The sequence below is a fragment of the Scatophagus argus genome, chromosome 12 (assembly GCF_020382885.2).
Source record: "Scatophagus argus isolate fScaArg1 chromosome 12, fScaArg1.pri, whole genome shotgun sequence".
Classification (NCBI taxonomy): Eukaryota; Metazoa; Chordata; class Actinopteri; family Scatophagidae; genus Scatophagus; species Scatophagus argus.
In genome coordinates this window covers 13,812,507-13,839,043 of record NC_058504.1, presented here as the reverse complement: position 1 = coordinate 13,839,043, position 26,537 = coordinate 13,812,507, and the positions used below count along the sequence as shown (strand labels likewise).

The 26,537-nt window shown below is 42.0% G+C and overlaps 1 protein-coding gene across 2 annotated transcripts in view; it reads right to left on the bottom strand.

The window, feature by feature from the left end:
- Positions 1 to 26,537, bottom strand: part of LOC124067913 (A disintegrin and metalloproteinase with thrombospondin motifs 2-like) — a 123,379-nt gene that overhangs the window by 48,565 nt on the left and 48,277 nt on the right. For both annotated transcript variants that reach the window (XM_046405693.1, XM_046405692.1), the window contains one exon: positions 8,389 to 8,560. In XM_046405693.1, the coding sequence (XP_046261649.1) occupies positions 8,389 to 8,560 (172 nt within the window). The remainder of the gene's footprint in view (positions 1 to 8,388; positions 8,561 to 26,537) is intronic.

The following is a 26,537-nucleotide window of genomic DNA, read 5'->3' as shown; positions in this document are numbered from 1 at the left end:
ATCCATAAAGATTATCCAACTAATCCAGAATGCCTCCATGTGTACTGACAAAAACGGAGCTTCTCTCTCCTCCTCTAACTCTCCTTTCACACATATTCATGTCCCGTCAACGCATGTCACTAACTTGACGTCTCTCAGGTTCCCATGGATTGTGTCTGGATCTCCTGCTGTGGTCCTGCTTGACGCCGACTACTTTTATTACCACCTGTTATATTTTTGCATTATTATTATTACAATTATCACTATCACTACTACTACCACATTGAGCTGGGGTCTACTCCGAGGTTTCTGCCTTCTAAAAGGAATTTTTTTCTCGCCACTGTCGCCAAGTGCTTGATCATGTGGGTTTTGTTGGATCTCACTAAATCATATTAAAGAGTTTGGTCTCGACCTGCTCTAATTGGAAAGTATTATGAGAAAACTATTGTGGTTTGGTGCTATATAAATAAATTAAATTCAATTGAACTGAATTGAATCTCTCCTTCCCTCTGTCATTTTGACTTTATGATGTCCTATATCAAAGTGACACAAAGATAATAATAATAAAGCTAGTAAGATTACTTTGAGTTGGTACTGTTTTTTTCTTCAATACTACGCTCAACTTCACGGTTAACTTAAAAGCCAGTACAACAAGAGGTCCTGAAAGTAACAAGGATGAGCTACTTAACTTGTAGTCAATAGATCTATCTCCATGACAACCTAGCAATCAGCTGATGAAGATTGTGTAATTCTGTTGAAGCTCCAGAAGAAGCTGGTAAATGAACTTTGAGTTTGGAATGTTCTGTCAGTTTTTTGTTATTTGCAAAAATACACATTTATCATAGCAATACAGGGTTAATCAGAGATACATAGTCCTAAAAAGGAAAAATCGCACTCTTCACCATGGCTTTAATGATTTTGTACATGAGGAACAAGTTTACTATTCACCGAAGTACACACTACGCTCACATAACCAACAGACACACCGAATGAGGAAGCTGCTGTAATAGTGGTGAATGTATTTGAGTCTCCAGAGTGATGAAAGCCTTGTTCACATGAGAGGCTCCATTAACCTCTGAATCAGCAGCCATAGTATAACATCCTCTTTACAAACACATTATTACATTAACCTACATGGTGTTTTAGTCAGCAGTTGCTCATACTGAGGACTATTACATTGCATTTTAAAGGACCTGTGAGCCCACACAGGTGTTATTCTGGCTGATTAGATTGCATTTCAGCCTGATGATGGGTGGAGCTGTGCTGGGTCATTAAACCCAGTGTGCGTATAAAGATGGTAAAGCTGATAGTTGTCTTGCTCCAGCAGATGCCAGTAAACTTTCAGGAATTCACCCACATATTCCTGAGAGGAGTCACAATCAGCCAAACGAAATTAATTAGAATTAAACAGAAAACATCTGTGATTTTTTCCACCAAGGCTGTGCAGAAGCTTTAACATTAAAATGACAAAAAAAAAACAATGTCAAATTTCTCTGCTCAAGCGTGCACATCAAGGAAGCTTATTCATCGATAGCAGTGGCTCCCACACTTCTCTGAGGAGTGCCAGATTTAACACAGCGTGTGTTTGCGTGTGTGCCTGTGCATGCATATAGACTGTGTTTGCAGCATTGTGACAGTAGTGGGAGGAAGGAAGTCACACGCCATCTCATCTTCCATGAGCTTCTGTCCCTTAGGTTGGCTGGTTACATAACTAAAGCTAACACAGAACAGTGGCCACCTCCAGGGAGGTCTGTTGCACGTAATTGTGTTCACACAGTTGTACCTGCTGCTGTGTGTGAGGCATGCCATAAAATATATGTATTGAGTGAATATTTCATGTAAAACATTTGTTTTTTTAATCCAACGTTAATACTACTGATGTTTTTTTGTAGTGAATTAAAACTTATTGGAAATAAGGTAATGAGTTAAAACTAACTAAATAAAAACAAACAAAAAGTTTATAAACTTTTTGTAAACGCATCCATCCAATAACCTGACCTCAACATGCTGACTACCCCTAATTTAGTTTTTCTTGCAGTATATTTCTCCTCACGAAATCATCTCTTAACCACTTTGCTAATTACAATTACAACCTTTGCCCTGAACCCAAGACATGCAGGATCATCACTGTTCCTCGTACTTCCAAAATCCAAGGACACACACTTAGCTATATGGCAGAATTTCAACATCAAGAGTCTGGAACTGAAAATACGAAAACACAAACATCAGAGGCAGCGCCAAGGCTCAGAAAGGTGCTAATCTTGTCAAAACACTATAATCACTATGATTATAGTGATGCTCTCTCAATCTCTAAGGCCGTAGTAACATTCGCCACCCTCCCCCAACCACACACACACACAGTGTGTGGGTCAGTGCAGAAGCGGTGGCTGCTGACTGGAGCAGAGGTCAGCCGCACCCTGCTATTATCCCTGAAGTCCTGCTCTGTTTAAAGGCGGCTCTGTGGAACACTGAGTGATGGCTCAATGGAGGGCCTGCTGGGAGCTTACTAGCAGGTGAGGAGTCAGACGAGCCAGAGGGGGAACACACACAGTGGGATGCAGCATAGGCACACGGGCAAATACACACTTGTACACCGATGGACACACAAAAGCTGTCAAAAAAAACCTAAAAACATAAAAAAAAACAGAAGCTGAGCGGGCAAGAAATAAAAGCACACATACATGCTGGAATGCTGGACTGTGCGCACACGCACATGCACACACACACACACACACACACACCATCTTGTTTCCATCACTTTTGGGGACATTATATAGACTTACATTCATTTCCTGGAGGCTTAACCACCACCTAACCATAACAGTAAAAATTACTTGCCTCATCCTAATCCTGACCTCAACCTAATCTTAAAGCAAGTCTTCACCCTGATATTTAATGATTTCCAATGTGGGGAGTTGCATTTTGTCCCTATAAGTAAGGCGGGTCCTCACAATGAGACAGTGTAAACAGATTTTTTCCCCACAACTATGGGAATATGCTTAAACACACACACACGCACATGCTGAGTGAGGTAAAAAGCCAGTCGTGCCCTCCAGGGATAGAACCAGTGGCCACAGAGAGAGGGAGAGGAAGCAGCTGGCTGCTGAAACACTTCCCTCCTAACACTGTAATTTCCTCCCAGAAGCGCACCTGGGCCAGCACTCATTCATATAGACTATATCTGTGTGTGTGTGTGTGTGTACAGCAGACCAGCAGACGTGAGAGTATTTTTGCACCTGTGTGTGTTTGTTCTTTTGTGTATGTACGCTTGGCAGCATGTGTGTGTGTTTATGCACGTAAGGAGTAACATACATGGCTGAGCCAAAGTGGATCCTCTACCGTCCAACATAACACCCATATTATCATAAAGAAGTGCACAGCATTACTTACATACAACACACGCTGTGACAATGTGGCCAGAACTGAACAAGCAGCCGATCTGACACCAGATCTGCTAGTTTTATTTGATGGGCACAAAACAAGTATTATACCACAGCAAAATTATTCTAACGTTTCTGAAAATGAATCATTTTAACATTTTTTTTGTGATAAAAGAAGAAGAAATTTCAATTAACACCTTGTTTTCTGAAGTAGGTCATGCTTAAATTCTGCGCTGCTATCTTGAGCTTTACAGCCCATATTTATCCTCTCCATTATGGTTCACTGAAGTTTATATTTCCAAATTCTGGAATTTGCCTCTAAGTGTTGGGTGTTTCATGCTAAAAATGCTCAGACCGCAGAAGAGCTTTGGCAAATTACATTGTTTACACGTGCTATATATGTGGTGCAGGAATTCTCCTCTAAAACTACTGGCTTTAAGAGCTTAAAGCAGCCTAAAGACGCTCATGACAGACAGCCCCTGATTTAATTCACATCAGGGCTTACACAGCCAATGCTCCTTTGGGTCAAATGGGAAGACCGTACTGGAATGGAAATATGCTGCTTCAGGGAGCTAGGCCAGGTTATGGAAATAGGAAAAGGCAGGAAGGCCATTAGAAAAGAGATAGGCAATCCGACTGTGTAAATGCAGTGTATCTGTTATTGAAGGAAATGCCGTGTTCATCACAATGTATTGGTCAAGCAAAAGCAAGCATACCTCAACGCGAGGAAAACAGCAGGTCAAAGATGAACTAAGACATTCTTTGAGCTGCAACTTTAAACAATGATGAATGTTTCCTATGAACATATTAGCAATAATTTTACTGTTGACCTTTGTTTGCTTTTTTTCTCAGGGTTTGTTTAAAACCCATACATTCATCTTACTGCTTGAGTTCCTTGCCCCATCAAAATGTTTAGCATTGGAATGAAGGCTGGACCTACAAAAGAAGAAAAAAAAAAGAACTGTGTTGACTGAAACCTTAATTACCCTATAAACTTGTCCACATTCACTTGTAGCTTGTGGTAGTACAGGCCCAAAGCAAAAATGTTTAAAGGATGTTCTCAGCACAATCTTTCAAATAAGCCTCATAACGAGAAGATTGTGGGGTTTTCAGGTGCCTATTTGGGATTCCAACAAGAAGCACACTGTAACTGCTGAACGTCTGCTGGGACTCTCTGTTACATATTGAAGATGAGTTCAAGCCATTTATGTGTTGTGTGTGTGTGTGTACTCACATCTCTAAGTGCTTAGTCACGAGTCTCCTCTTAAAAACCCTTCCACCATATGACAATCCTTGTGTCACACCAGCAGAGGCAGAGACAGAGCATTAAGGAGGGAGTAAAGGGAGGGAGAAACAGAGGGAGCGTAGGTTCTCCAGGGAGCCCCCTTCATTTTCAGGACATGACAGGCAGACATTAAGCTATAGTGATTAGCATGACTGACCTCTGTCTGACCCTCTCCAACCTTCTCTCAGGTCGGTGCTGTGCGATATGGCACACACCGACAACAGTGACCCAACAACGGCTCGCATCAGCTGAGAACATCCATTCATTTTCTATACCGTTTATCTGTGCAGGGCCGTGGGAATGGGAGGGCTGGAGCCTCACCCAGCTGACAATGGGCAGGTTACACCCTGGACTGATCCCAGTCTATCGTAGTGCTGACACACAAAGATAGACAATCACACATGCTCACACACTCACACCTAGGGGCAATGTAGAGCAGCCTAATGTGCATGTTTTTGGGACTGTGGAAGGACGCGAAACCGGAACTCTCTTGCTGTGAGGCGACAGGGCTCAGCAGTAAAGCACAATACACTTTAGCACAAAACATACAAGAACAGCACAGCAGCGCATGAGGTTTAAAATAAATGTTGGCTTTTGTGCAGATGCATGGGGTCCTGTGTAGCTGCCTCAGTGCTCCATCCAATGTCAGTCCACCAGCTAATTGCAATGGCTCTGCCCCAGAGGCTGCAGGGAGCCTTTCTGCCTCACGAACAATACAGATCTCTGAAATGTCAATGAAAACAAGTCAGCTGCGAAAGACTTTTGTTTAGTAACACGGTTCTGCTCAGAGTGCAGCTGAATGATCGTTACCACGCTGTCAAAAGCAAAATTCCCTAACATGTTAACCTAAAGAAAGATGGTGACTTTCACAAAAAAATATTTGTGTGGGAGTTTAGTCCAGGAAACAGACTAGGTGAGCGGGGGATTATAGGAAAAAGCCCTTTGGTGGTTCATCTGTTTGGGCACGTCTCAGTACCCTGGATGCATCACTCCACTGGCACACACACACACATGCTTGTCTACACATAGTTATACACACAGACAGTCCTGTCCCACTAGACAAAATACTAAACCCAACACCTCACTATCCAGCCTCAGAAAAGAAAAGAAATGTCTGCAGACACGAGGAAGCCAGATGGGAGTTTGGACCAAAAAAACAGGTGAAGCTCACACAGAGGAAAATACAGAGGGAAGGAAAAAGAAATAAAATTAGCAGAAAAGAAAGACATTGATCAAAACCGCAGAAATTATGAGGGGTGGAAGAAAAGACAGATTGAGGGATGGAGCTCTGTCCGCCCAGCAAAAAATGAATGGCAAGCCTTCGTTTTCTATCGCTGCAGCGATTAATTGACAAATGTGCCACATTAATAATAAAGCTTGCTCTCTCCACTTAGGACATTGATTCACACCTCCTCAGCTTATGGTGTAAGAAACCGATCAATCTCAGCTCCTTCCTCAATCCCTCTTTCTCTCCTTCTTGAGCTTCTCTATTACCTTGCTAAATATAACTTCCTTCCCTCTGTCTTCAGCCAGGAAATGAGTCCAACATTCAATAACTGGTTGTGATTTAAGCAGGCTTGGTGAAGGCTATCTCCATAAATGATTGATTGATTATTAATTAATTCGCTAATGTCCCTGAGTGATCTACAAGGGGGAGTGATTGTGTGAGGAAGAGAATATGAGAGAACAAAAGAGGAAAGGAAAGTATGTGATTCGGTTTTAACAGGAGATTGAAGGGGAAAAGGGAGTGTAAAGGCAGCAGGACCCATAACGTGCTTCTTATGTGTCCATGTGGCTGTGATATTACAGCGGTGTGATGTAACAACTGGAAGGTAAACCTATGTTTACATAATGTTGTGGTCTAGAATAGCTAAGACAAAGATAAAAAGGAAAAATACAAGAGAAACAAAGAGAGAGAGATCCACATCAAATGCTCCTGGGAGCAGCACATGCCTGCTTGTCTGTCTGTCTATCAGGCTGTCTGTCTGCTTAGCCTTGAAAATCCCAGCACTCAAAGCCAGACGACCACAGAACTCATGCCCACGCGTGCACGCACACAGACACACACAAACACACACACATACAGTGGCCTGTTCTATCCTACGCTATTGATCTGCTCCCCACTCTTCATTAGAAAGAAAGATTCAAAGACAACAAGGAGCAGGGAGACATGTTGCATGTGCGTGTGTGCACGTATGCATGTTCAGAAGCGTATACATGATAAGGGGAATTGTGTAAGCCACATGTGGTTCCTTCCTGAGTGTGTGTGTGTGTGTGTGTGTGTGTGTGGATGTTCTGCCAGGTATCAGTAATGGTGGGAGCAGATCTGCGTTACTCTAATGCAGTCTGTCCTCACTGGGTGTTCCTATGGAAACTCTGTCTCTCTCTCTGTATATTATTAGACATTCTTGAGTCAACTGCTCAGAATAGGAAGACACAGATCACATCTGTTGCGATACACTCGTTATAAAGCACTTCAGCTTGCTCCTGTGCAACATGGGAACCTAGATCCTATGAGAATAATTTTACTTCGGTAATAAACTGAGATGTAGACTTTTGCATTGGTTGGGGTCACAATTGATTGGCACCAGATCAATCAGAGTGATTGGGAAGCCACTTACCCACACAAGCCTTGAGGCTGAGAGACTTGAGGCATGCAGCTGGATTTTAATTTTTCCCAGAAAGCCAACCTTCTTAAACCCCTGACAGTACATCTGACAATACTGAAAATCTAATTTTCTTATTTATTTTTTTGTATTTCTGTTTTATTGCACTCAAAAACTTTATATAAGCAAAAAAATTTTCATAGTTTCGATTTTAGGTTAATTAAATAATAAAATAATAAACAGATTCTGTCTCACAACAAATCAATTTAACAATTTAAAAACTTAAACAAAAAAATAAAGCAACAAAATATCTGACAGCGGTGGAATATAACAAAGTGCATTTACTTCAGTGCTTTTGATGCTTCCTTTCCCTTTGCATTATATGAAAGGATAAATACATTTTTGTAATTTTGTTTTATTCTCTTTAATTGTGAAGAGATAAGATCTAGGAGTAACAAAAGATAAAATGAACAAAGGAAAAGATGGATTCTTATGAAGAAAATATTACTTTGCTCATGTGATGATGTTCATTCGAACACATATTTGTCTTCCCTCCCTCTAAAGGCTGACAGTAGTGCCTTTGCTAAAAGAGTTGCAGTTCTGGTTGTTTTACTTCATTTATTATATCTGTAGAGTGGAAAATGGAGGCGGACACAATGAAAACCCATTACCTTTTCTGTTGATTCTATTAAGTTAGAGCATGTTCTCTCTCTCCAGTCAAACGTGTGTCTCCACATGTCACTCATTTACCACTGGAAAATTAGTGCAGTGACAGGAGGACGAGTTTTGACCGTGTGTGGGTGTGATCCTTTTGACAGCTGGTTTCACTGTACGCTCACATACACTCACACTCACTTTCTTTGCAAACAATAGCTTGATATGTTCATATGACCACGTGCATGTCAGAAACGAATGGTTTAAGATACTTGTTTTCTTCAGGATGCACTGCAGAGAACACTAGTGATAAAAAGTTTCCATCCATACTCGTGTAGGTTTAAATGTAAGGGGGAATGATTACTTGCAGCAGGGCTTGCAAGGGTGTTAAACAACTTCCACACGTGGCTGAAGTGTGCATGAGAAGCATCCAGTGAAGGGTGTATGAAAGTGGAGGATGGCACAGCGGGAGCCACAGACTGACCTCTGGAGTGGTAGTCAGCCGCCGCGCTGCTGATGGGCGCTTTCTTTATGGATGAGGAGCGATAGACGACGTGTGTCCTTCCTCCTCCTCCCTCCTCCTCTTCTATCACTCCATCACCCCTCTCCACTGGTTCGATAAAAAACTCCTCTTGCTCCATTCTGATCATACCGGCCTGAAAGACAAAATTAATTGGGTAACATGAATGCGCGTAAGGTGGCATCATTTTAATGCGTATCAGTCCCTCATATAACCACATGTTTTGCCACCCACTCTCTTCCCCTGCCACCCTGCACATCGTTTAAGGAGTTGCTCATGTGCTGGAGTTAGGACCATGCAAGGAGAAAAGAGACGAGGTGGGGACGGCAGTGATCCCTCCCGGGGCCCCCAAAGAGGTCCAGAGTGACACCTGGCATCTAAAATGGCCAACACAACAGAGAGAGATGAGATGAGACGATCCCACCCTCATCCTGGACTAACACATTCTGTCAGGTAATTCCACATGTTTGCCTTACACACACACACACACACACTCACAGAAACACACATCAGCCATGCAGACTCATACGGAGAGGGAGGGGTGGGGAGGTACACGCAGAACACACATGCAAAAAGAAGTTAAGTACACATACACAAGGAAAACAGGCACTGGGAAAATTGCCCGTCACTCTGTCTTATTCCATCTGTCTGTTTAAGACAACTGGTAATTACCACGGCAACGCACTGCTGTAGAGGAAAGCCATGGGGGAGAACACACAGAGAGGATGGAGAGGCTTTGGAGAGGAAGAGCTTAAAAAGAAAGAGAGCGATAAATGAAGGAGAGAGACAACATTGATACGATCACTGCTCGTCTCCTTTCTCCCTTCGCTCTGACGGGAGAGGGAGAAGGATGATGAGCCTGTTGAAGAGAAGAAAGTGGTGATCCTAAAACAATACAGAGGAACGTGCAGTGAGAAGCTGTGTGTGGTCTGTTCTGCACAGAGTTTTGCTGAATGACCCTGTTGAATCAGAAATCCCACCCTGGGGCGTAATGACCAGCTACAAATGCATATTATATCTGTGGGAGTACATTGTATATCACATTTAAACTAAAACCTGAAATGGTCATGCTTTCCATGTCTGCAGGCATGGATGGAAAAGAATATATATCTCTAGGGCAATGTTTGCTGGAAAACAAAATAGAAACAATGTTTATATGATTTAAGTTCTGAGAGGTTTTCGACAGGATAAACACTTTGTATACTTTACCAGACACATTCTCTTCTCTCTATGTACAGCATATACTCCACCTATTACATGTCTGTCTGTCTTTTGCTTCTCTTGACTATTTGCATGTGTTTTCTGAAGCTGCAGTGAGCTGAGCTCTCTTGGCCACTGTACTTTTGAAATTAAATTGGTTGTACTTTGTATTACTGGCCACATCTGTACCATGAACTCTCCCTCATCTACTGAACAGTATGGCACGTACACAGAACCTGAATTTAACAAGCGTTAAAGCAGTTTTCATTTATGAAAGCATGAAGAGCATAAAAGTCTACTCTTTTGCAAATACAGGTACTTTATGCTCTAACAGAAATGAGGTTTAAGAACTTGAATGCTCCTTGAATTCTTAGAGAGGCTGATTTGAAAGGTAAAGGATATTAATAAAAGGAGCTCCTTTTCTTGCCTTTACCCTTGTCCATTTCTCTCTCTCCGTCTCTGTCCCTGTCAGTTTCAGGCTTTGGTCCCAGAAGGATGTCGACAAGCCACTGACCTGCCCTCTCTCCCTCTCAATCCCCCCTCCCCTCCTCTCTCCACTTCTCTCTCGCTCCCTCTCTTCTCATCCCTCCATTTCCCCGAGCCGTGGTGCAGCATTCCGATCGGAGCTGATGGATCTGTGATGGTGCATGCATTCCCACTCCAGAATACCAAGCAGTGAGGAGAGGAGAGCTGTGTCAAAGAAAAAAGATGACATGTGGGACTGGGAGACATGGTTGGATCGATCAGGGCCGGCATAGTTGGGGTGGAGGGTTAGAGAGACGGGAAGGTGTGAGGGAGCCAAAGAAGTGGACACATCCTTTGAAAAGCTGAAGTGAATAAAGCATCAAAGAGTCTGCACACATTTCCATAGCAAGAGGCATTGTCTTCATCTCCTCTAAAGCAGGAGCAGCCAAGTCCTAGTCGAGGGGATTAGAGGAAGGCTTGTCCAAACACTGTGTCCAGAACAAGTGAGAGAAATTCAGATTCATGGGCAGTACACCACCAGCCTTAGTGTGCCAACACTGGCTGGGTTATTCAAACACAGGGTTAAGGCCACATAGAGATAAGTTAATGTAAAGATCAATTAAGCTGTATCTGTGTCTGTTGATCACATCCAAAGGATTTATTGGTGCTAAGTTCCATCCATAATTGGTGCTCAAACATTCATCCTACAATTTTATCTGTGACTGTTTTATTATTATTATTATTATTATTATTATTATTGGGGTTTTTTTTTTTACCTGACAAAGCAACCAATGCAGTGAGCTTTTGAAATTCTCCCATGAGCTACAACATTAACAACATCATCCTTTAAAAACATCCAAATAATTCATTTTGAACAACATTTCATCACATCTGTTAGCAGATTAAGATTGTAAATTCAACAGGTCATGTGTCTTAGCTCAAGGTGTATCAGGAGATGAAGGGCGACAGCAGCTGTTGTTCAAAGTTTTTGCCATTTCTTCTGTACAGTAATTGCTATATCTTTAGCATTGTCACTCTATAATTTGTTCAGGGACTGCTGTGGCATCAGCTGCCTTCGCTCCTGTTCTCTTATTACAGTAAATTCATTATGGCCCTTTGGGTGATGAGCCTGAAGATGTTTTATTAGGTTTGACATGTTAAAATTTAACTTATTAGCTCCACTCTCCTCGTGAGACACTTAAATATGACACGGTTGCTCATCATCATCTTCTCTGATTTTCACAGCACACACACAGGAGGCACTGTATTACTGCACATCTGGCTGAAAAGGTCATGGCTGAGCCTCGAGTTCATGTAGATTTCTGTTTGTGTCCACTTGCCTCCACAACCTCTTATCATTTGCATCAAGTTGGGGCAATACACTACATCTTGTAAGCAACATGATGATGGAAAAAATTCCCACCTGCCTGAGTTGTCAGATCCATTTCAGATTATATCTCTGTCCTTTTAAACAATGACTTCAGTAAATCTAATGTACAAGGAATAATGATGCAAAGCAAATATCAGAAATGTACCACTGAGATCAAAGACATGAAAACATAAGCACGTTCTGCAACCGGCGCTGCACATTCACATCCAGCTAATAATCCAGGAAAACACCCATATATGTTCACAACTCAGCAGCTATAACTGAGTTAGTATTACTCTCATGGCCATTTAGATGGTGACATTAACCACAACTCTCCCTCGGAGACCTGCAACCCATTTGCAAGTTCCAAACCTGGATCCTACACACCGAGTGTCCAGTTACAACAGGAGGATCCTCTACGTTTGAAGCTCTATTTGAGGATGTGAAAGGAGTAACTTGAGTCCTGGGTAAGAATCCTGAGGGGCACGTGAGACAGACGAGACACACAAAAGCAGCGCTGGAGCGGAAGAGCGGATGTTGTTGTAAGAATCTAACTCACACTCGGTCAGAGTCCTTCAGCTCAGTCCACCACCAGCATCGTGTATGTGTGTGTGTTTAATCTGATTCATAACCCTGCTACTGCTGGCTAACTTCACACACAGTTGCACACATGTATCCACAGGCAGACAGGCCGGCAGGGCAGACACAGTCACATACACCACAAGCACAAATACAAACACACACATCCACGCACAAATATAGCTTTGATAGTGACTCACTCGTACTGTGTAACTCACCAATTCATTCACTCTTTGAGTCATAAGAGAATCGGGATCATACAATAGTAAGGCTGACTTGAAAAATTAGACATACTTCAGAGAGAGCGAGAGATTAAGAGGACGCATCACGTCAATATTAATAGCATTTTATTTAATCGCATCAGTAGCAAATTGTACCTTTATGCTTCGCTGCCAAGATGTTTTATGTTTTATGCTTGGATTATGAATATGGCTCAGACAAAAATGGAAATTTATCTTCAATTTGTGAAGGTAGCATGAAGTAAAGCCATTCAAAACATTCAGGGAAGCTAAATATATCAGACATTTATGACCCTTGGCAAACCTTTCCTCTGCTGCTTTATTCTCACAGGAGAAAAGGTGGAGAGCAGAAGAGGCAGGAAGAGAGAGAGAAGGAGAGAGACAGAACTGCAATTAAGGTTAAGTATTAAGGCAGATTCATTTAATGAAATTATTTGCTTAATGTCCTGAGGAGCGAAGCAAATGCCCAATTATGTTAATCAGGCATATGCAAAGAGGATGAGGGGAATAAATGCAGCAAATAAAATGGATCAAATGTAAACGCATGAAAAGAAGGAGGCCTTGTCATACTTAAAACTTCTCATACCTAAAACCTATCTCCACTGTGAATTCCTGATACACACATATGTATGCCCACAGACACTGTCAGCGTGTGTGTGTGTGTGCCTGATGCCAGTGTGATTTAAGCTGTGTGGGACTTAGTGATGCAGCCCCATCCCAGTCACTCTGCTCAGCTCATTACATAGAGTGGTGTCTAAAAATGGTCACCCAGGGAAAAAAAAAAAAAAAAAAAAGTGTAAGCACACACCTACACAACCTCACATACATACACATCTCTCTAACCCTCTAGTTCTCTTTGCCCGTTTTCTCCAACTCATTTGCAAATTGTTCGTCTTTGACCTACATTTTTGATCACAGTTTGTCAGCCGAACTACAAACACAAACACGCACATGCACATAGAGTCTGGGTCATTTCAGGTTTCAGCTCTCCAGTGTGTCCCATACACATCAAAAGTCCACCAAAAGAGAAACATGGGATAAATAAATGCAGCAGTGACAGGAAGAGAAGGCTACATGAATAAACAGGAAAGGCCCCTCTGTGAGTTCCCCACAACACCACTCTGAAGCTTTAGTCTGTTATCTGCAGGGACATCTTCCAACTTTTCCATCAGACCCCCACTTGTGCACTTTGGTCAACCAAAGTTCGAGCAGTTCCATCCCCATATTTCTCTCCAAATTTACACTCTTTCTTCATCTACTCTCTATATTTGCTGTCATATAAAGTGATTCTGTGTTGGTCATTGCTCTCCTTTTCCATTGTTTTCCATTGTTTTTCCCTCATTTTTTCCTCACAGTTAAATTAATATCCCATCCCCCCTTGCTCCATCTCTTTCCGTCTCCCACGACGTAAGTGGTAGAGGCACTTTAAGCGTCTGAGACAGGGCCAGGTGTTGGAAGGAGGAGACAGACAAAAGAAAACAGAGCACAGACCGTATTATTTAAACAGACTCTGGATGGCAAAAAAAAAAACTCCTAAGAATAGCAATAGTGAGCCAAACCTGGTTAGCTTGACCGCATGATTTGTGGAAATTTCGGTTCAGAGCGAGAGCTTTGACACAGACAGAAGCACATAGTCACTGACAGTCTGGCAGATAGACCGAAAGACTGAGTGCCAGCCAGACAGACAGTTTGCAGAGGAAGCTGCCTCAGTATCCCAGTCTTGCTTTCTCTCTCTCTCTCTCAATTCCTGTTGTTATTCATCAGGACAGAAGCTCCATCCCTCTGTTTTCTGTCCAAACAGAGATTATGAATCAGCAGTATGAAGAAGGGAAAAGAAGAGGAAATAGAGACAGAATGAGCAGAGGAGTTAAAGCAGATGAAATGTGTGATAACCAGCCAGGAAGAGGTGATGATGAAAGAGAGTGGTAGGTAAAAATGAGACAATTTGAAAGTGACAGATGAGAATTACCAAGAGTAGAAAATTAGAGGAAAGATAAAATAAAAGCAGTGGAAACAAGGAAGAATTCCGTGTCAATGGACAGAGATTGAAAAGAAAATATGTGAGAGAATTAACAAATTATAGAGTGTAATTTATATAAAACTCTGCTCAGCTCATAAAGCAAAAGTCCTCCTCCTCCTCCTCCTCCTCTCCCGTTGCTCATCTCTCGCATCCCTCTGCCTCACGTTTCCATTCTTTTTCTCTCAGCAGGCTGACAGCTTTCCCAGACAGCCAAATGTTCTCGGTGTGACCAGCATGGAGTATCCAGGACAAGTGTAGGGAATATTTACGAGGTCCAATCATCAAAAGACACACACACAGTTGGACTCTGCTGTTGTCCCTTCACAGGGTGGCTCAGGTATTAGCACAGGGCCAATACTTTCTAAAGAGGGTGGCAGTTTGCTGCAGACGGCCAGCGGCCATATAGACGTAAAGCTGATTTATTGTTGGATCAAACTTACTGTTATATAGAGGGAGGTTCAGCATGGCTGGTTTTATGTTACTTTTATAGCATTCCCAACAATGAAGAAAAGCTCAAAACTCCAAACAGACCCTGGGGCAGTACACCACAGGCAATCTCTGAGGAAATGTTTGTTTAATCCTTGAAAATCCTAATTTAACCTTGTGCAAATTGGGGAAGAAGCAGATTTCCATAACAAAACAACTGGAACAAAGTCAGGAGGGTGACAAAATGAGACCTGCATACACTTCACAGTTTTAGGGGAGTACATGCTTTCTGCAAGACACATATAATCAGAGCAGATGCATAACATCAACAGACACATTTACAGAATACTGCGCTTTGACTTCTTGTTTCCTGTGCAATAGCATCAAGATAACCTAATCTGATAAAACAGTACATAAAAGTAGTATTGCCCAATATGTGTCTATCAAAGATACACGTGAACATCTGTGTGAACCACTGAAAGGGCATTATGGGTAACTGCTCAGTTGTGGAAAGAGTTCATAGATGCTTGCAGAGGAGCCAATGGCTCTTTAATATCAACAATGCATCATGTGGAGCTGCACATCAAGCTGCCCGCCTAGACACAGCTAAAGTTTGGAGACGCCAAACGACTAAGGGTGTTAGTCACAATGTGTAACCAATCAGGTAGTGCTGTGGTCAGTACACTGAGTGAGATCACAGAGTGATGACTACAGACAGAGAGAAGTGGCTGCATTAGTGCCACCGTAAATTTTGATTAATATCGTAGGTAAGTTGGGAATAAAACCCATTAATACTAAAAAATTCTGAATAAAAGATGTAATAAATCAACATCACCATAATCAACTGACTCCCTACAGAGTTAACTTGGGATGTTGACTTGTTTAAATTGCTTAAATCGCAGTTCATTCTTGACAATCTTCAAAGAGATGAAACTAAATCTTAACTTAAGCTGTAGCTTTTACCCAAGATTTCAACCACACATCATGGTCTTCCTGAGTGGATGGAGTTTGCTCAGCTGCCAGTGAGATTAGATGGATAGATGGAATGACAGAGCCGACAGAGAAGGATTAGACTGAGTGGTCTTAAGAGATTGGGTTATTTTTGTTTTTATCAAACTGTAATAAAAATGAGCAGTTTTTAGTATGGAAATTGTGGTAGCATGTCATATAAAAGGTTTATGATTTATTTTGTTGAATAAATAATTTGTAAGTGACAAGACTGACAACTGACAAACATTTTAATCATCCATCCATTTTCTATACCGCTTACGGTCAGGGTCGTGGGGGTCTGGAGCCTATCCCAGCTGACTACGGGCGAGAGGCGGGGTACACCCTGGACTGGTCGCCAGTCAATTGCAGGGCTGACACACAAAGACAGACTCTCACACTCACACCTAGGGGCAATGTAGAATAGCCAATGAACCTAATGTGCATGTTTTTGGTATTGTGGGAGGAACCCGCACAGGCACAGGGAGAACACGCAAACTCCGCCCAGACTGGGATTTGAACCTGGAACCCTTTTGCTATGAGGAGACAGTGCTAGACACTGCACCACCGTGCCGACATTTTAATCAACCAGAGGTTAATCTTTACAGATGTTTAGCCTTTGTGTGCTCTCTGCCCTCACTGTGCTCATGCCAGCACACTAACACACACTTTTACACACACACACACACACACACCTCAAAGAGCACCAGCCATCGAACGATCTATGGCTGTGTTATATCGATTTATGTGTGTGCTTACGTGTGCGTGTTTTGGTGCGTCCACATTTGTGTTTGCGGCCTGATTGATAAATGACCCCGATTAGTGGCGACTGACCGCTCTATGATTGCAATCTAAGTGCAGGGGAACAGCTGTTTGCAGAGCAGTGTTGTCTAGGGCAGTCTGTGATTAATACAACAGCACTTTAATGAATTACAACCCAACCACAAGGCTGGGATATGCTGGTCAGTCATGATTACATCTCTTCACCTGTAAATCTTGAAGAAGTCACAGGGAAATACAAAATATTTTGAGGCTGAGGTTATCTGGGTCTTGCACAAACATTCCAAACTGAAGAATCATTTGTGTTTAAATATGACAAAACGAAACAGCGGGAAATTTGTGGTATTTCCAGATCCCTTCATATTCAGTCCATTTCTGCTGTTTGGATAAGCTGTCAGTTTGGATTGCTGGAATGAGGATAAATGATGTTTGTCTGTATGAACAAGAGTCTGCACTGAAGAATGACTAACCAGCATTTTGTCCTCTCACTTTTAAGAAATCCTTCTGTATCTCTGTCGCTCCCCGTCTATAACGCTCTTCCTTCCACCCTCCTGACCCGCAGTCCTGTCGACCCCACCCTGATGCCGATGATCACTCTCTCTCTCTCTCTCTCACACACACACTCACACTTGCAAACCCAGATCCATGCTCACATCCACACCCATCCCCATCCTTACCTCTACTCTATCTCTTTATCTCCAGATCTATTGGGTATACCTGTAACCTAGCAACAGAGCAGAGTAAAGACCCTCCCCTACCTGCTCAATGCTCTGATTGCTGGACCTAATAGCCAATCAAATTGTGTTGGGGCAGCAGCAAGAGCCAATGAAACATCTGCTATTACTGGGAGTTGTCCCCTGCTCTCCACCCTTTTGACCCCACATACAGGCAAAGAAACAAGCATGTGCATGCACATATGAAGCATGCTTGTGCACTTATTGCCTCTCTCTCTCTCTCTCTCTCTCATACACACACACACACACACACACGTCCCTTGAGACCAACCAGGAGAGATCACAGGAATGGATGACTTGCCTGTTGGTTTTATAACAAGCAATGCTTCATTAGCAGATGATAATGAATGAAATGTATGACGGTAAAAGTGACTGGTGGCTTCCTGCCGTCGCTGCTATGCATCCAAATAGAATCTGCTGTGTTCAAAGCCCCATTTTTTCCCCAATCTCATCTTTATTTCCTTTCCTTGCTTTCCGTGCTTTAGAGCTCTAGTGTTATTCTCAGCCACTCTTGGTCAAGCAGACATGCCATAATATCTCAATTTTTTGTTAGACAATTTACACCCAGATACCTTACATCTGTGGCTAAAACTAAGAGAAGGAAACTATCTTCTTAAAAGCCACAAAGACATTCAGGACCGAATGTCTCCTACAAATTCCTACAAATCAGAAATTATTACATTCAGGGTTCCCTCCTCCACATAGATGGATGACATAACTGAGTGGGCACAGAACGAAGATCCCAAGTGAACAGGGGTCCTCGGAGTTAGAGCCTCCGTGTGATGTAGCAGCTATTAAGATTTCTTATTTCAAAGCAAAAAATCCAGTCTAAAAAGTGAAGGAATTCTGTCAGATAAACTGACCAACAAAAAAGCAAGCGATGTTTTGAGAGCCATGTTTCAAATGTACTTCCTTCTGTGCTCTCTTCAGGTTAAAACAAACTGCTGCAGAGGGAGTGTATAAGCAATGTAAAGTTGTAGAACCTTTCTCTCTGAACTAGAACTCATTTAGTATTTAAGCTTCTGCACTGGTGCCTTTGCGTAAGTTTTTCAGCACTGAACAACATTTCCAATTTGTTTCCAATGAGCCTGATGCTCAGACCACTTCAGACGCTCAGGGTCACTTCTGGCTGTACTAGAATCTAGATTTAAGGCCCTGCACCTCTGCTGACAGAATTCATTCATGTGTGATATTCACTGAAACTCAATTCCTTTCAGATTTTACTTGAATATCACCTTTCTAAACTTGATATATCTTATCCTTCAGTTTTTGTTCAGTTGTTGCTTTGAGTTGTGTCCTTCTCTGTTGTAAAGTACTTTTTAAACCTTGTGTTTTAGATGAGCACTATAAATTTGAAGTGCATATTCATTTTATTCTATCTTATATCGTGTACTAATGCTCTGATGTGCTCGGTGCGTCTTTGTGGCATAGCAGGTTTCCACCTATAAGTCTTTCATCTGCCTCTATCTTTTCGCTAACCTATCTCCTTGCTTCCTGCTTCTTTAATTTTTACATTCGTCCCTTTTTCCACTGGATTCTGTCAAAACACTGTGAAAGTGGATATGAGGAAGGCAGCTGGTGAGGTGTGTCCCTGAACTACCTTTGAATTGTAAGAGCTCCCTCTCTTGCTCTGTCGACAGCTCTGGTTGCGCTGCTTCTGAGGGGAGCAATCAAAGCGGGGAAATTGTGAGAATAAATCAGACTCTTTTTGGCTATATGGAGAAGGAGAAAAGAGACTGTGGGAAAAGAGACACAGAAAAGAAAGAGTCATCTTGGTCCACGCCAATTCACACGCTACTATTTACCTTCCCTTTCCCATGCACCCTGACGTCGCCTGCACATACAAAAGCACAATCATGAACGTGTAGTCAGAAGTACAAAATTTGAAGTTCCAAATCCAACTGTCATAGGCATGTGGTTAAGGCTGAGCTCTTCATTCTTTTTACAAAAATGTATCCATGTGTCCAACATATAAAGAAAATCAAGGCCTCCAACTAGAATTCCAAGAATTCCAGGTATGAAATCCCAAGTAGCTCTGTATGACCCACTGTATGTCTGTGTGTGTGTGTGTGTGTGTGTGTGTGTGTGTGTGTGTGTGTGTGTGTGTGTGTGTGTGTGCGTGGTAGAGTGCAGCTGAGGTTAGGAGTCATTGTGGCCAACTGTTGCTTTTGTTGGTGTGGCAGGTCATTATCAGTGGTCAGCTCTTGATTTTTTAGATATAATTTAGGGTCATTCATGATACCACAGCAGCACATGGTGGGAGCAACACAAGTTGGAGCTGAAGTTTTGTTAGTACCAGCAAATGTTTTGATGATTGCGACTCTGCTTGCAAGAAAAGTATTGCTAAGGTTCTGCTGTAGCTGAAGCTTTAATAATGCTGGAGAAATCACAGTAATGGAGGAATCAATGTAAAATTCTTACAGTATTTTCAACAGAGCTTTTATCCATTACCCAGCTTCCTGGTGCAAGATGGTAAGTATTACAACCAATCATGAGGTCAAATAACTGTGATATTCATATAGTGTTGTATATAAATTTCATTTGATGTACTCACATTATTTCCTCATTCCTGCCTTCATCGTCATGGAAACTTATTTTCACTATCACTTCATCATTCATATTCACAGCTTAAATGACAAACTGACATCAGCAGGCTAGAAAGAATTACATTAAAGTAGACGGCAACAGGTAGTACACCCAAGTTTATAAATGTATACAATATCTGTTGTAATGTAACTGTAACCTTGCTGTACCTCAACATTAAAATGGACCTTAAGCAGTTGGAACTGGAATCTCTTCTGATTGCTGTCTTTATGAAGACCTAAAACTAACATGAGAGACCATATTTACTTTATTTCCAGTTACATGAGGACAATAAGAAGATCTTAACACCAGCATGTCGGCGCTTCTTTTGCAAAGCTATGGCAACTATATGTATACTTGAAAGGACAGATGGTGCATAAAGCATATTGGAGCCTCTAGAAGACAACGGTGGGAATGTCAGCACCCTGACTAACCAGAGGGACCACAGAGCCTCTTTGTTCCCCACCCAACTTACTCTTTCTTATTCTAACTTGCAATCTTCTTCTTACACAACTCATAGACACATGTTCAGTGCATTCACGAGTGAAATAGAATGCAAGATAAACCGCCTTCTATGAGCACAACTGTGCATCCGTGCATACTGTGTCCATACGACTGTATGTGTTCAGCAACCAGCCTACGTTATGAGTGTGTGAAGAGCGGACCTGGTCAGCTGTGGGAGAACCATAAAGAAAGACCAAGAAGAAGGCAGGGTTACACAGTGAATGCGAGACTGTAGCCCAAACAGTCGAAACATCACGTCGCCGTTCATTTAGATTTACATACACACATCTGGCCACCAGAGGAACTGAGCTGTTTAACCTGCATCTTGATCTTTGAAGTAAAGACAGTATTGAAGGTAGTAAGGTAGTTAACTGGACATATCAATTCAATCAATTCATTACATTTTTGTTTTTTCATACTTGATTTGGGAAAGGCTAGAAAAAAAATATGACCGTCTAAACTCTTGAAATGCAAACGATCGCTCTTGCTACAGCAGCATAGACAAACTTTGACATGTGGAAAAATGCAAAGCTTCACAGTCATTCTGCACCCATTTACAGTTTCTAAACTGTGATTGGACAACTACTCATGGGAGGAGGGAAATGAGCAGGCAATACCTGGCTGCAATGTGACAAGAAAGAATGCAAAAGGGTTTCTTTTGGAGTATTCAGCACATACAAAAGACATACGTAGAACATTTCAAAATAAGAGAGCTAAAAGGCTCAAATATATCGGATCAAACAGCAGAAAAACTTCAGCTGGTTCATTAAACAGAAGCAAAGACAAATTAATTAAAGCAATTATATTTTTAGGCCAGTCTGGTGTGAAAGGTGTTGATGCTTACTGTGACTGGGCTGCTTTAGAGAAAAATCCTTATTGTACAACTGGCCTTTTCAGGATACACACAGCAACACTGCTTTGATGTTTCAGTATAGCCTGACTGAGATGTCACTTCATGACACTCCAGATGGAGATTCCAAGGCACTTCTCTCTAACACGCGAGTGCTACCACCAGAGGGCGACACTATGATGTTCGAGGCCCGTAGGAACTCAGTGGGCAGCAAGGTCTGTGAGGTCTGTCTGGTGGGCAGAACAGAGAGAGGAAGACAGAGACAGGGGTAGAGGCAGAATGTGAGTGGGAGAGGAAAAAACACTAAACAGAAGGTGAGGCGAGACAACTGAGTGGGGGGCCATGAGACTGAGATGTACTCTAAAGGAGTGTGTTGGTGTGGTGTATGTGTATATATATGTGTGTGTGTGTGTGTGTGAGCATGTTTGGATGTGTGTCTGTCTATGTGTGCATTAGGCTCAAGTATGAGATCTTGCATAAGCGCAGGTGTCAGCAGGTGCATGCAAGCATTAATACAAAGTGGTGCATTGGCATCTGTGTGTGTGTGTGTGTGTGTGTGTGCCTTAGGACAATACTGCTCCCTCATTACCCAACTGTTTCCTCCAGTCCAGCACTAATGAGGAGCCTCACCGTCACTGTGATAATCAAGGTCAAGCCCAGGCCAATACACAGAAACACACACACACACACACACACACACGCAAACAGAGAGAGAGAGAGAGAGAGAGAGAGAGAGAGAGGTGTATGCGTGCCTCACTTCATATAGATTTACACCAAAAGAAAGGAGGCTAATGGATGGAGTTTTATAGAATCCCACATCATCCAAACAGTCTCATAAGAAAGATGTGGGTGTGATGTTATGTCCCTCCAGTCTCCTCCTCCTCCTCCTCTTTTTGACAGAAACAGAAACAACATGAGGGAGAGGAAACATGCATGAAGACAGGTGGAGTCAGGTAGAACAGAGGAACAGACAAAGAAGCTTGAGGATGAGGGAGAAAAGATGGCAAAGAAGAGTAAGGCAGGGTGTGATATACTAGGGGAAAAGGCTGGGAGGAGGGAGGGAGGGGAGGAGAGGAGAAAGAGAGGGAGGAGTAATTAAATGAAAAGAGCAAGACTTAGCTCTTTAGTCTCATCCCTCAAGACCGGCCTGACACTGCTACAGCTAGCTAATGTCATAGCAACAGGGAGAAAGAAAGTCTAATGGGTGCGGCACAGAGGAGAAGAGTAAAGAGCAGGTAAAGGCGAGAAAAAAGGAGGTAAGTGAGGAAGAAACTGGGTGAGGCAGGCAGGAAGGAGGGGAAGGAAGGAAACAGGGACAGAAGAGGAGGTGAAACGGAGAGAGATGAACACTGCGCAGTCAAGGACAGAGACATCAGGCTAGGAGTGATGTGAATGATATAAACATGGAGGAAAGAGAGTGAAACAGGAGGGGGGAGGCACAAGGAGAGGGAAGGCTGGCAAAGATCCAGAGGAATAAAGGCCATACATCCCCTCCTCCATTTCATGTCCTTTCTCTCTCTTTCTCTCCGTTACCTGTGCTTATCATTGTTTCTATATCTAATTATTCCCCCTGAATAATTTATCAATAAGAGTATCAATAATTAAGCTTTAATTAGCTAAGACACACCAAACAGACTTGGTCCTCGCTTTGACATAGACAGAGCAGTTGTCACATAGGAGCAAACGCAAAGTGGGAGAACATTTTGGGTGGCCAAAAGAGGGAGTGGCATGTGAAAATGTGAGGAAGAGATGATGTGGAAAAGAACTGAACAGCTTTGTTAGAAAGGTATCTTGTGAGCAGAATACTGTTGACTTTCATCATGTTTGCGTCTCCTTTCAGTGAAGTGTGTTTTATGATGAGGTTATCTTAATCTTAAATTCAGATGTGTACAGTTGTGTTTTTCTATTTAATATGAAAAATAGGATCTTGATATTTTATGAATCTGGCTACTTTTTAGACTCGATGCTAAGAGAAACTTACTGCTGGTATACATCACCCAGCTGAAGCTTCGGGAACTATTGCCTCTAGAGGTAGAAAAAGGTATTATGAAACAGGATGGGCCACAGCTATCTGGTTAGCATGCTAACTTCACTAGATATCTCTGCAACACAATACATAGATCTCTAAGTACATTACATTAGTTTTTCTAAAGTAACATCTGGCCATATCTTAAAAACGTCATGTTTAAGTCACCAGAAGGACATGGAATGTAATCAAAAGTGAGAGAACCTTTACTTTGGGATATATATTACTGCACATATGTGCTTCCAATTGAGAGAACGCAAAGCAAGCTCAAACTCACGCTGTGTTTAAGCATGTCACTGTCATGTGTTTACATAAATATCACAATAGTTTCCTCATTGGTACAGTAAATCAGCTTCCAACTACACCGCTGGTGGTGTGTCAACATCCCTTTTGGGAAACAAACAGCTGGACATGAATTTAAACTATGCCACACACCACATTGCTTTCATGCCATTTGGGCTTCTTGACATGGAAGAGTCTGACGGTCATTCACGACCAGCAAAGAGAAAAAGAGGGAGGGCAGCAGCGACAGCTTAATGTCTCCGTCTCAGCCCCAAGCTGCATGTTTTTTAAAGATTTATTTTCTTATTTTATTTCTTCATTTTTTCAATATCCATTTTATATAATATTATTCTGGTAATCTATATTAATGTATTTATTTTTATATAACTTATCCTATTTTCTTGGTTTAAATGTCACTCATGTATTGTCTGTTCAGTACAGAATTTTTCTTACTGTATAGAATGATGATCTTACACTTTGTGAACTGAACTTTTTACAATAAAGGGAGAAAAAGTAAAAAATGTTTCTATCTTCTCCTTGTTCTCCAAATCTTTTCATTTCGGTGGGAATCGCCAGCAGAGTAGCGCAGAATCAGGATTCTTAAAGTAGCCTGTTTTATCCATTAACTCCATCTATATTTTCCACCACAGACAATTGCTCCTATGCGCACACACATGAACACACACACATGACTCATACAGGGACATTCGTGGTAGAGATGGATTACATACCAGGACCAAAGCCACTATAAAAGATTTCTACCTAGAGCTTATGACTCACGCCTGTGTATGCCTGCCGAGTGTGTGTGTGTGTGTGTGTGTGTGTGTGTGTGTGTGTGTGTGTGTGTTCCCAAGCCCGAATAGAGTGTACACCAATAAGATCTGTCTCTGGATCGATTGGACTCAGACTGTGCCTCAGCTGACAGGCTGAACCTGTTGTTCTCTCAATTGATCCAGCCTCTGTGTTACATCAGTGTGCGTGTGTGCACATAAAAGTTTAGAAAGCGACTGATATATGTGTGTATATTTTTTAAGGATTGTTCCTCTTGATTTATGTACATTTAAACACACTCTACGACAAGCAACCATAATCTCCATGGTCAAAAAGCAAGGTTTTAGGGGAGGTTTCATTAAGCACTTTATAACTAATCAAAACTACACCTGGATATTGATTGAAAATGTTTTACGTTTGTGCCGATACGTACGTTTCAGCGATGATACCAAAACAACACCTTTCTCAACACCTTGCTTTGAGCACTACAGGCATGTTTCCATATATAATCCACTTTCTCAAATGTTAAATATTGTCTAAACATTAAATCAAAAATATCAACCTTCAAATGTCGATGCTTTCGAAACACATTTCTATCTGTACCAGAAAATTACAACTTGATACCCAGCCCTAAAGCACGCGGTAGCTCGGATGATTTGGTGGAACAATGTGTTGTTGCTTTTAAGTTTTGGTCCAGTTTGTCCAGTAATTACAAACAATGTGAGATGACTAAACAGGTACCCAATTCTAAATCAGCGCTACATAAAAACCACGAGGAGGAAATCAACATCTGGTGACTGACAGCAAGTCATTCTGCATTTCACTAAACCTCATGTGCTCGTTTATGTCCACCAGAGAGGACATGACACAAAAATACCCCCGCCTCTGACCCTCATATAAACATATAAGGCTGGAAGACTTAATAGTCAAGATTGCACGTGTATGAGTGATCTCATGGGAGGATAGTTACGGCGTGGTCTCTCCAGTTGTTTATTCAGCGCCATAGTTAGACTGACAGTTTTCACACCAGCCCAAACGATTGAAACCAAAGAGATGGTTTGAACCCAGCCAAACAGGTTGAAGTGTTACCTCTCAAGCTCTCACAGTTTATTATTCTTTACAACAAACATCACACATAGCAGGTTCATCCATGGTTAACACCTTATTTAGAGGAAGGTTTTTTTTAATATGCATAAAAGACAAAAAGAGTGAAGTTGAGAGAAACAAAAGAGGGATAGGATAGAGCAGAGAAGCAGGAGCAGCAGGTTAGCACTAATGGTCAATGACATGTTAGCGCTGTGGCTAGGCTTAGCGCAAGCGCATGAACTGCTAAAATATTTACATGGCATACAGAATGAGAGACTCGTTCACTTCAAATCAGCTGGAGGAAAGAGGGAGGGAGAGAGAGGGGGAGCTGGGCCACTTTTTTACCTCTTCACTGCACTGAGGTAACAGCACATTCAGTCAAATGGACGGAACCCCATGAATAATGTGCATGTGTGACTTCTTGTTTTACTTATTCATTTTTGCCCCGGCATGTTGGACCTTTGCTTCAGTTTGTTTACAGGCAAAGGTTTAAAAGATGGGGAAGTGCAGAGACAAATTTAGTGGTTCATCTAAAGCATATTTTATTTTCTCTAGCTTGCCTCTGTGCTCATACCTGCACACAAGAGCTTCATGTAAAGTCTTAACACGCCAGATGTGCTTTTGGACCAGAGGCCTAATCTTATCTCTTCCACCACTTGGTCTTTGAATCTGTCTGTCTGTCTGTCTGTCCATCCCCGTCTACGTCATTTCCTTGCATTTAAGTCCACCCATATCTATCTTTAAGACGAAATTTCCAACTTAAATAGATAAATTTATAGATCAATTACTTCTAGATAAATTGCCAAAAACTCACTTTTCCCCAGGGATCATTCATACATATATGAATATATGAAGGGTTAAAGACATAGGATGCTAGGATTTACTTTTAAGTAAATCTACCCCTGCCATACCTAGTATTGGAGATCTGGTTTACTCTGTTTATGTGTGTGTGTGTGTTCACTCTTCCTGTGCATGTGCACGAGCCTGTGAGTGTGTGTGAAAGTGAACCACCTAAACTTCTTAGTTTGTTTTCCGCTTTCCGAGGGCTTGTCAGCTTCAAAGACGGAGGTCAAGCCAACAGGCACCTGACACAGGCTAACTTCCCTAACAGCTGTCATGACAACAGAAAACAAACAAAATTAAAACATGCTATAGTTTCATAATGACAGTTCAGTATCTCTCTGCCCTCCTCTCTCTCTCTCAGACAGGACA